Below are 11,396 nucleotides of genomic sequence, written 5' to 3' on the forward strand. Positions count from 1 at the left end.
TACGTGACTGAAGGCACGGGGGAAGATCAGACAGGTCCTAAAGAACTCGTCAAAGCTCAGGTAAGAACATATCTCAGTATGTAAAAACGGTGGCCTATTCCTTTAAGAAAGCTGAAGGACAGTTGATAGAGACAGTTTTCCTGTTTGTGGAACGTGCAGGAAAAAGTGTCTCTAAAGCAGCAAGACTTCGAACCTCTGACTCTCCTGCGTGACCGTCTCCCACAGCTCTATAGCAGTAAGCTAACGTTAGCGTGACTGTCTCCCACAGCTCTATAGCAGGAAGCTAACGTTAGCGTGACTGTCTCCCACAGCTCTATAGCAGGAAGCTAACGTTAGCGTGACCGTCTCCCACAGCTCTATAGCAGGAAGCTAACGTTAGCGTGACCGTCTCCCACAGCTCTATAGCAGGAAGCTAACGTTAGCGTGACCGTCTCCCTCTATAGCAGGAAGCTAACGTTAGCGCTTTAGCTGAAATGCTGATGTGGGACTTTGGGTTGAGGGAGAATGTAACGAGTCGCCCCATAGTGCGGCTGCAGCGCCACCGCCAGCATAAGCCGTGTCCGGATACCTCCGCACGATGGCACAATGCGTTACGGGGCTCCCAGATTCACTCTCGCCGCAGTTTTATGAATTTAACACTGATCACTGTCTGAGGCATTTTCCCAAATCTGCAAAGTGAAAGCTCACTGGAAGGAAACAAACTGAGAACAATTTTCCTGATACAGACGGTTTATCTTGTTCAAAAATATTCTTTGTTTCTGGCGCTATAAACAGTACATGTAACACCCTCGAAACATCAACAACACATCGTTATAGTTCCTTTACTTTGATGTGAAAAGTTGCACTTTTGATAAGGCTTTGTCTGTATTTTTTTTTTTATATAATAAGCACTGTTAAACTTTTTGAAACTACAGTATTCCAGTTTGTGTAGGACGATCAATGCTTTCTGAACATATTAACACACATTAAAAAAAATACTGCAATAATACCGAAAACCGTGATAATTTTGGTCACAATACATACACACCTGGAAGGTTTTTGTATATACTCATTACATATATACTTATATACATGTACAGATATGTCTTCAGATTGAAATTGTGCATCAGTTACAACAACTGCCGATGAGGCGACCGCCCTCCATCTTTCTTTGTGAGTCGGAATAACATCAAGTTGAAATTCCATCACAAGGTTTATATATATTTCATGCAATAAAACAAAAATAAACCAGGTGAGAAAAAACATTAAAACACCCGAACACCCACAGAGCTCAATATTTGTATTTCGTTGAAAAGTCGGTGAGAGAAATGAGCAGGTTTTGAAGTGGGCGGGACTTTTCTCAGCACAAGACTCCACATCCCCGGTGCATACGCCTGGATTATAGCCAATAAAGATCACTTATTCATGCGCACTTATTTATTGAATCAAGTCTGGTCACGGTTCAATAAAGGAAATCCAAAAGACACTGAGAGAACTGCATTCTGAGACGCTTCCACTGGAGGCTGCTCAAAACCACACACAGTCCTGCACTTTGAGCCTCAGTTTGTTTGTTTTTTCAGACTTGCCAAAATTTCAACAACACAATTTGTGCTGAAAATTGCTCAGACGAGAAAAATCTCTGACGCAGAGGAGGTAATTACGGACAAACAGCAGAGTCGCCCAATTTCCCGTCATTTTGTTGTCGTCGTGATGAGAGGAAGGCTGTGTTCTCATTTCACAGCCTGTAATTGAAAAAGACACATCGTGCGGTTTGGTTTTACTTTAAAAAAATGTCAAAAAGAGTCCGGAAATTGTGTTTTTGTCACTCAAGCTTTCACGATGTGAGGAGAGGAGTCGGGGCGACGATAAAGAAACAAACAAATCACGATTTCACTGATTCATGTGAACGTTTTCTCAGGCTTCAGGGCTGTGTTTGTTTAACCTCTTAACTTCCGCCAGAACCGAGAGGATCTTTTTCCTCACGTCATCAGATTTTTTTTCCATCATTTTTTAGTTGGGTATTCAACTCATTTTTTTTTTAATTTTTGTTAAATTTTTATCACATTTTTGTCATTTTTTCATAAATTTTTCATCCATTTTTTGTCATTTTTTTTGTTACATTTTTGTCATTTTTGCGTCAATTTTTTATCACATTTTGGTCACATTTTTTGTAATTTTTTAAACAGTGGCCGGGTCTCTAACAGGAATTTGTCTCATACTGGTGTAAATGAAAACTCACGTGCAGAAAGTAACAAACGGGACCCCGGCCGAGGGGGACGCTGCGGAGGAGCTGATCCGAGCGTAACTTTGACACAGATTTAGCCACTTTTCAAACCTCCTGTGACGATATTTGGAAACAGGGCAACAAATGTTGTGTGACCCTCCAGGGTTTTAATAAAGTCTCCATCGCGTCTTCAAAGCACGTCCAGCTGCTCCGTGTGCAGGTCAGTCCCACGCCTCAAAATAACTCCTCCCATCAGCGCAAGCGTCTCGTCTTCTCTCGGGTCAGTCTCATGATCGATCACAAACACAAACGCTCCGTCTAAACTCGCCTTTTACACAAGATAACAACAAATAATCCGGTCCGCGGTGGAAACGAAACAGAAACCTGCAGTGACGCTGATGTCAAAGCTCCGCTAACAGCAACGAAACACTTCCTGTTGTCCCGACAAAATAAAAGGCGTCAATGTTCCAGCCGCTGGGAGAGGGTTTGAAACGTTCATTAATAAATGAACCTAATATTTTAGGTGCAAATGGACACAAATCTCGTTTTTCTTCGTTTTCCTGGTCGTCCGTTTTGCTCAAATAGAAATAAAGGCCTGTCTCTAATTGTGGCCTGGTTCCAATAAAGGCCTGGTCCGAGATGCCCTTGAGTAAATAAAGGCCCCGGCCTGTATTAGAGCATTGATGGTAGTTATCATAAGTTATTACTTGACCAAATAATTCTCCAAAGTTGGACAAGTCTTATATTTTCGAAGACACGGATAAACAGCGCATTTGTGAACACGGTCCAGGATTTAACTTAAACAAAGGAGAAGGATGCAGCGCCTGACAGAACTGAAAGGATGAAGGACGGGCGGCGCTACGGGGGAAAGACACTGACATAAATACTGCTGAAATAGAGACAGAACGCTGGGTTTAAAGCTCTAGATTGAGGAACCTGGACGTAAACACCGTAGAGGAGCGCCTCACTGCTAAATGCTTGTATTAGCGTCTGACATTGCGTAGCAGAAAGTTAGCGGCTTGGGTTTGCTTCACTGACCACGAAAAGATAATGTGATCCCACAAAAATGACAGAGATCGTAAGACGGTCTAACATCGTCATATCGCCCTAACATGAAGGCAGTGATCGGTCCAAATCACCGATCACTGTGTTCTGGGAAAATAGAATACTATTTCTTAAAGGGGGGTATTATGCAAAATGGACTTTTTTAAGCTTTCCATCATGTTATTATGTCACTCCCTCATTAAAAACATGCCTGAAGTGTTGCCTTGGCACATTCACGTATTTCTGAGTAATCTGTAAAAACTCTGATGGCGGCCATTTTAGGGATAGGTTTGCCTGAGTCCTCCTAGGAACGCCCCCACCTCCTGGAGACGCCTCCGAGCTTTCGTCACCAGCCGAGTAACCAACCACTGCTCCTCAGCAGAACCCCCTCCCCACTGATGCCACAGACAGCATGTGGAGGGGGCGTGTCTAAAGGCTCAGAGGTTCTTAAAGAGACAGAGGCCGATTTCAAGACATTCACTACAGCCATTTTGAGAGAGACATTTTATACAAGGCAGTTATTCTAATTTACTGCATTTACAGACCAACAGAAGGTTTGCTCATCATTGTAGTGTGCGATTGAAAAAAGCATAATACCCCCTCTTTAAATCAAAGGAATACGTCCCAGTCATTACATTTTAGCTTTATATTATTACATTACCGCAGAATAATGACATGTTGTTTAAAGGCCTCACGGGTTCATAAAAACAATGCGCTGTGATCTGACGCTCTCGTACATTTGCTAAAGGGTTTTTCAGTTCCTAATTTGTGTTAAATTATCTGTCTCATTATTTCATAGCAGGAGTTCCAACAAATGTACAAATCAACGTGAAAGTATTGTGGGAAATGCCTTGGATTGCCCATAAACTTGGCGATGTCCAGAAAGCTCAGAGTTCTCATGGGAAATGAAGACAGCAATGGCGACCCCTAGTGGAGGAGCAGCTAATGAACGTTAACAAAACCACTGCCTCAGTGAAGTGAACGTTACTTTTGGTCATAGCCTATAATGTTACTAGGGAGGCACCGATACCACTTTTTCTAAAACCGATACGAGTACTTGGATTTAAGTACTCGTCGATGCCGAATACCGATACGAGCACAAGGCATTTTCTTCAACATTCTTACTTTTTTCACAGCAGATTGGTTTGTAAATTAGTTAATTTACTCATGTACATTTCCTTAAGTAAAGTAGGCGACACATTTAAGAGCAGTTATATTAGAATTGTGCAGATGCCATTTATTTATTTATTTATATTTTCATTCAATATATTTTTTAATTTTTATTGTACTGTCCATCATAGACAGAAAAGCCCATGTCCTAAAGCTCCCAATGCCTGAGCTTTATTCATTTATGTGTTTTTATTTAACAATAGTATTGAGATGTGACTTTAATGGTCTCTTTTCGTCTTTACTTCAGCTCCTGTAGATTTTCTCGTGTGTTTGTAGTAACTTAGCGAGTAGCTACAGCGTTTTCATTGTTCTGCTGCAGCTCATTTTCCCTCAATATAAACATGCTGTATGTCTTTCATTTGGATTTTCTGAGGACTTTTTAGTCGCTGGGTTAGTTTTTCAGATGAATAAACCCCTGGGCATAAAACAGCGTCAGAATGGCCCAAACTGTTAGCCGCGAGTTAGCAACGTTAGCCTGTATGTTGTAAACACTGCAAGCTCTGGTTAAATCCAGCTCAGACTCTGGTTTAGAGAGCGCAGTCTGGAATAAAGTCAGCTCTATGTGGATTATTGTGTTTACACTAAACAATTCTACAGTTTGTTGCTTCTTCTTCGTCAAATGGTATCGGTTTCTGGTATCGGGACCTCATGAATGAGTACGAGTATGAGTACATAACATCCCTAAATGTTTTGTAGCATGTTTTCAATCATGTGTTTGTGGAGAAACATTCATGTAACGTTTGCATCTTATTAACTGCTTTAGCTTTAGTTTATTCCGTTTTTTCGCTCTGAGGTGGTAAGTCTGTTACAAAAATACATTTTTAATGCCAGTATTCGGTATTCCGTAACTACTTGTTTCTGCCCTTAGTTTCTGCCTGTGAAACTCTATTCTGCCTGTTGAAGGTCTACTTTTTTAAATTTAGATTTATTCATATTTGTTCACACTTGAGCTTAGTTTCAGGCACAAGATGGTGTGTTTTTGTGACATGTAGATTTCTGTCTGTCTTTCTTTTTTCATAGACTGAATGGTCCGTGTTGCAAAAGGCCGTGTCCTCCGTCTGCCTGGACAACATCACCAGCCTCATAAATTCAATTGGTTGTTTGCGTCTGACGGAGCGCTCGTAAAATCAGAGGTGACTGCTGTGCCCTGCAGGCGATCATTACGCGTCTGTTCATGTTTGCAGTGGATGAAAATAACTATAACTTATTCACACGATTCACCAAAGTGTAGTAACTGTCCACGCATCAACAAAGCATGATCGAATACTGTGTTTTGTCATCCATATATATATTCTGTATATTATTTATCGCAAAGCATTGAACAGATCTCAAAAACACTGCAGCGTCTGTACATTGCACCTAAGGGTGACACGACACACGTAAGAAGATATTATATGAGGCTTGTATATAACACTGATAACACTGCTTTTTATAGGACTGTGAAGCTCCAGGAAACATAATAGGCATTTTCGTTTTTTTAATATCTATAGACAAAGAGCTGCAAAATATCATCCCGAGTCTAACTGTGCACTGATCCTTGAACTCTAGGAGGGAATTTTCACAAAGAATGGACACTTTTGCAGCGTGCATCAGCCACTGTGACTACCAGGGGCGGACTGGCCACGTGTCCATTCTGGAAGAGCACAGAAGGGCCACCGGCTCTAGGGCCACCGGTCTGGCCTCACTTTACCTCACCCTCACCCCCGGGCGTAACCGAGCTTTACCCAAATCTAAAAGCTTAACCTCTTAACTCCCGCCTGAACCGAGAGGAGCTTTTTCCTCACGTCATCAGATTTTTTTTCCATCATTTTTTCTTAGGTGTTCATCTCATTTTCGTAACTTTATTTGTAATTTTTTGTCACATTTTTGTCATTTTTTTGTCATTTTTTTCGTCTAATTTTTGTCATTTTTTGGTCAAATTTTTATCACATTTTTGTCATATTTTTGTCATATTTTTGACATTTCTTTTCTCAATTTCTTGTGACATTTTTGCCACTTTTTCATACATTTTTTGTCACTTTTTTGTCCATTTTTTGTCCATTTTTTGTCATTTTTTTGTCACTTTTTTGTCACTTTTTTTGTCACTTTTTCCGTCAAATTTTTGTCATTTTTTGGTCACATTTTTGTCATATTTTTGTCATATTTTTGTCATATTTTTGTCATTTCTTTTGTCAATTTCTTGTGACATTTTTGCCACTTTTTTGTCAATTTTTCGTCACTTTTTTGTCAATTTTTTTGTCACATTTTTGTCACTTTTTTGTCATTTTTTTGTCACTTTTTTGTCATTTCTTTTGCCTTTTTTTGGACATTTTTGCCACTTTTTCATCAATTTTTTGTCACTTTTTTGTCAAACTTTTGTCACTTTTTTGTCACATTTTCATCATTGTTTTCGTCTCAGTTTTGTCGCTATTTTCACACCTTTTTTCCAGAAGCTTTTGGACTGGGGTAAAGCCAAACTGGAGAAAATGTGCTCGGTTCAGGTGGGAGTTAAGTCGTTAAAAGAAAAGCCTCCAAAAACAAAAATGCGCTGGAAAAGCAACAAAAAAGTGACAATGCTCTGGGTTAAGGCGGGGGGTGAGAGGTTCACATATGTATTTGTGGAAGTGTCACATTTACGCTCATATGGGCCAGGCTGACCCGAGTCCAGGGCTGGTTTTCAGTCCCAGTCCCGCCCCTGCTGTGCACTGATCCTTGGACTCTAGGAGGGAATTTCCACTTTTCCCACGTGCATCATTCACTGTGACTCCTAACATAACCCACAGATCGAAATGACAAACAGACTCCAGCTCTGAGAATGAATAAAAGGGTCGACATCTCACCGAACAAGCTGTTGCTGAACCCGTCCCAGACGCAGGTCGCGCGGCTCCATATCCAGCCGCCTTTTACGCACGACACGAAGGTGAAGTTCACGCCCGTGACCGAGACGAGGAAGTCGCTCAGGCTGATGTTGACGAGCAGCAGGTTGGTGGGCGTCCGCAGCCGCTTGAACTTGCAGTAAAGGACGATCACCACCACGTTGTTGCAGAAGCCGAAGACGCCGATGGTGCCGATGGTCAGCGCCAAAACTTTGTACGTCCCCTGCGCGAACAGAGAGTCCTCGCTGCTTCTGACCGCCCTGGTGTCGTTCGGCGGATTCATGTCGCGGGAGAGAAGTTGTGACGGAGCATCGTGGAGGTGGTGGAGGAGGTGGAGGAGGAGAGCGGTGGCGTGTCTGCGGCTGGTTCACCGGGAGAGAGAGGGGGAGGATGCGCTGCTTTCAGCCGCCGACGCGAGTCTGGGTCCTCAGAGCGCCGCTCATTCAGAAAAAGAGGAGAGAGAGAGAGGAGAGAGAGAGGGACAGGGAGAGAGAGAGAGGGAGAGAGAGGAGAGAGAGAGAAGAGGAGAGAGGGAGAGAGAGAGGGAGAGGGAAGGGGAGAGGGAGAAACAGAGAAAGAGGGGAGAGAGAGAGAAGAGGCGAGAGAGGGAAGAGGGAGAGAGAAGAGGAGAGAGGGAGAGAGAGGGAAGAGGGAGAGAGAAGAGGAGAGAGGGAGAGAGAGGGAGAGAGGGAAGAGGGAGAGAGAAGAGGAGAGAGGGAGAGAGAGGGAAGAGGGAGAGAGAAGAGGAGAGAGGGAGAGAGAGGGAGAGAGGGAAGAGGGAGAGAGAGGAGAGAGGGAGAGAGGGAAGAGGGAGAGAGAAGAGGAGAGAGGGAGAGAGAGGGAGAGAGGGAAGAGGGAGAGAGAAGAGGAGAGAGGGAGAGAGAGGGAAGAGGGAGAGAGAAGAGGAGAGAGGGAGAGAGAGGGAGAGAGGGAAGAGGGAGAGAGAGGAGAGAGGGAGAGAGGGAAGAGGGAGAGAGAAGAGGAGAGAGGGAGAGAGAGGGAGAGAGAAGAGGAGAGAGGGAGAGAGAGGGAGAGAGAGGAGAGAGAGGAGAGAGAGGGAGAGAGAGGGAGAGAGAGGGAGAGAGAGGAGAGAGAAGAGGAGAGAGGGAGAGAGAGGGAGAAAGAGAGAGAGAAAAGAGAGAGAAAAGAGGCGAGAGAGAGAAAAGAGAGAGAAAAGAGGCGAGAGAGAGAGAGGGAATTAGGGGAGAGAAGGTGGGAGAGACAGAGGGAGAGAGAGGGAGAAAGAGAGAGAGAGAAGAGGCGAGAGAGAGGGAATTAGGGGGAGAGAGAAAAGAGAGAGGGACAGAAGGTGGGAGAGAGAGAGAGAAGAAGCGAGAGAGGGAGAGAGAAAGAGAGGGAAGAGGGGGGAGAGAGAGGAAAGAGAGAGGGAGAGAAGGTGGGAGAGAGAGAGAGAAGAAGCGAGAGAGGGAGAGAGAGAGAGAGGGAAGAGGGGGGAGAGAGAGGAAAGAGAGAGGGAGAGAAGGTGGGAGAGACACGGAGAGAGAGGGAGAAAGACAGAGAGAGAAGAGAGAGGGAGAGAAGAGGCGAGAGAGGGCGGGAGAAACAGAGGGGAGAGAGAGATAAGAGGCGAGAGAGGGAGAAAGAGTGAGCGAGAAAGAGGGGAGTGAGGGAGAAAGAGACATGGAGAGAATAGGCGAGAGAGGGCGGGAGAAATGGAGAGAGAGGGAGAAACAGAGAAAGAGGGAGAGAGGGAGAGGGGGATAGATAACAGGGATAGAAAAGAGGTGAGAGGGAGAAAGAGAGGGAGAGAGGGTGAGAGAGAAGAGGTGAGGGGGAAGAGAGAGAAGAGGGGAAAAGGGAGAAAAGGAAGTGGGGAGAGAGGGAGAAAGAGAGAGGGATAGAAGAGGCGAGAGAGGGCGGGAGAGGGAGAGAGAGAGACAGGGAAGGTGAGAGGGAGAAAGAAAGAAAGAGGGGAGAGAGAGAGGAGAGAAAAGAGGTGAAAGAGGGAGAGAGAAAGAGATGAAATTAGGGGGAGAGAGAGAGAAAAGTGGGAGAGAGGGAGAGAGAAAGAGAGGGAAGAGGCGAGAGAGAGAGAAGAGGGGAAAAAGGGAGAAAGAGTGGGAGAAAAGAGGCGAGAGAGGGAAGGAGGGAGAGACAGAGAGAGCAAGAAAGAAACGGAGCGATAGAGAGAATGAGAGAGAGGGCGAGAGAAGGAGAAAGAGAGAAAGAAGAAGTGAGATAGAAAGATAGGAATAAAACGGAGGGTGAGAGAGAGAGACAGAGAGAGTGGGAGAAACAGAAAAAGGCAGAGAGAGAGAGAGGTGCTGAGGAAGTGGGAGCACTCGAGTGAAGGTGAAATAATTAACTTAACACTGGATCAAGATTAAAATGCTCATGACGTTTTATTTTAATGATCAAAAACCCCCCGTACTTTTCAAATACTTTTGGACAACTGGAGTTTATATCACTGGTCACCGAGCTCCACCTCATAAAACACCGAATAAGCACAAAAAGATCAAATCAGGACAAGTCGAATGATTGCACATCACCTCCACAGACCCAAGTGTATTTATACCCGAGCATGTCAGTCCGATGATGGGGGGAGCCTCGGTGGAGCGCCCCTCCCCCCCCTCGTCACCTCCCCCCCCCCCTCGTCACCTCCCCCCCCCCCCCTCGTCACCTCCCCCCCCCTCGTCACCTGACAACATGGCGCAGGCTCCTCTGCGTTGACATTTGCCTCCCTGCATCTCGCGCTCGGTCCACAGTGAACTGTCACAGCGCGGAGACGTCTGTGTGACCTGGTTTCTGACGCCCACAGGTTCAGTCCAGGGAGTATGAAGAGCAGGATTTTCATTTATTACTTTATACACATGAGATACCGTAAATTCTCTAATACTGGCCTGTATTCCATTAGCGGCCGGGTCTCTGACAGAGGCCGGGTCTCCGACAGGGGCCGGGTCAAATTAAAGCCGGTCTCTAAAACAGGCCGGGGCTTTTATTAGAAACTATAGCGGTGGAAATATTCCCCATGTTAGGAATTTGTCTCATACTGGTGTAAAAGAAAACTCACGTGCAGGAAGTAACAAACGGGAACCCGGGCCGAGGGGGGGACGCTGCGGAGGAGCTGATCCGAGCGTAACTTTGACACAGATTTAGCCACTTTTCAAACCTCCTGTGACTATATTTGGAAACAGGGCAAATGTTGTGTGACCCTACAGGGTTTTAATAAAGTCTCCATCGCGTCTTCAAAGCACGTCCAGCTGCTCCGTGTGCAGGTCAGTCCCACGCCTCAAAATAACTCCTCCCATCAGCGCGAGCGTCTCGTCTTCTCTCGGGTCAGTCTCATGATCGATCACAAACACAAACGCTCCGTCTAAACTCGCCTTTACACAAGATAACAACAAATAATCCGGTCCGCGGTAAAAACGAAACAGAAACCTGCAGTGACACTGATGTCAAAGCTCCGCTAACAGCAACGAAACACTTCCTGTTGTCCCGACAAAATAAAAGGCGTCAATGTTCCAGCCGCTGGGAGAGGGTTTGAAATGTTAATTAATAAATGAACCTAATATTTTAGGTGCAAATGGACACAAATCTCGTTTTTCTTCATTTTCCTGGTCGTCCGTTTTGCTCAAATAGAAATAAAGGCCTGTCTCTAATTGTGGCCTGGTTCCAATAAAGGCCTGGTCCTAGATGCCCTTGAGTAAATAAAGGCCCCGGCCTATAATAGAGCATTTACAGTATCTGAGTTACAAGCTGAGGTAAACGTGTTAAAAAAAAAGCAAATATTGGTTTTACTTTAGTTCATGAATTAGTAAAAGTGCAAATACTGCTGGTCAAATAGTACTCCACTAAAAGTTGAAATTGCTCAGTTAAAATATTTACTTAAGCCCAGGGGCGGACGGGCCATGTGTCCATTCTGGAAGAGCACAGAAGGGCCACCGAGCTTTACCCAAATCTAAAAGCTACAAAGAAACGCATCAAAATAGCGAGAAAAAGAGGATGAAAGGTCAACAAAAACATGAGAAAAACACGGACGAAAAATGATAGAAAAAAATGGTTAAAAAAACAACAAAAAAACAACAAAAATGTGGCGACGTGACAAAAAGTTTCCGTCACTTTTGTAGGCTTTCAAATGAGATGTTACATTGTTAATCTCCGGT

At 44.5% G+C, this 11,396-nt stretch overlaps 1 protein-coding gene across 1 annotated transcript in view; it reads right to left on the bottom strand.

The window, feature by feature from the left end:
- opn3 (opsin 3) overlaps positions 1-7,598 on the bottom strand; it is a 61,064-nt gene extending 53,466 nt beyond the window's left edge. The window contains exon 1 of the mRNA XM_079560598.1: positions 7,237-7,598. Within this exon, the coding sequence (XP_079416724.1) occupies positions 7,237-7,555 (319 nt within the window). The 5' untranslated portion in view covers positions 7,556-7,598. The remainder of the gene's footprint in view (positions 1-7,236) is intronic.
- Positions 7,599-11,396: the final 3,798 nt, after the last annotated feature.

The sequence above is a fragment of the Gobius niger genome (assembly GCF_951799975.1).
Source record: "Gobius niger genome assembly, chromosome: 7".
Classification (NCBI taxonomy): Eukaryota; Metazoa; Chordata; class Actinopteri; order Gobiiformes; family Gobiidae; genus Gobius; species Gobius niger.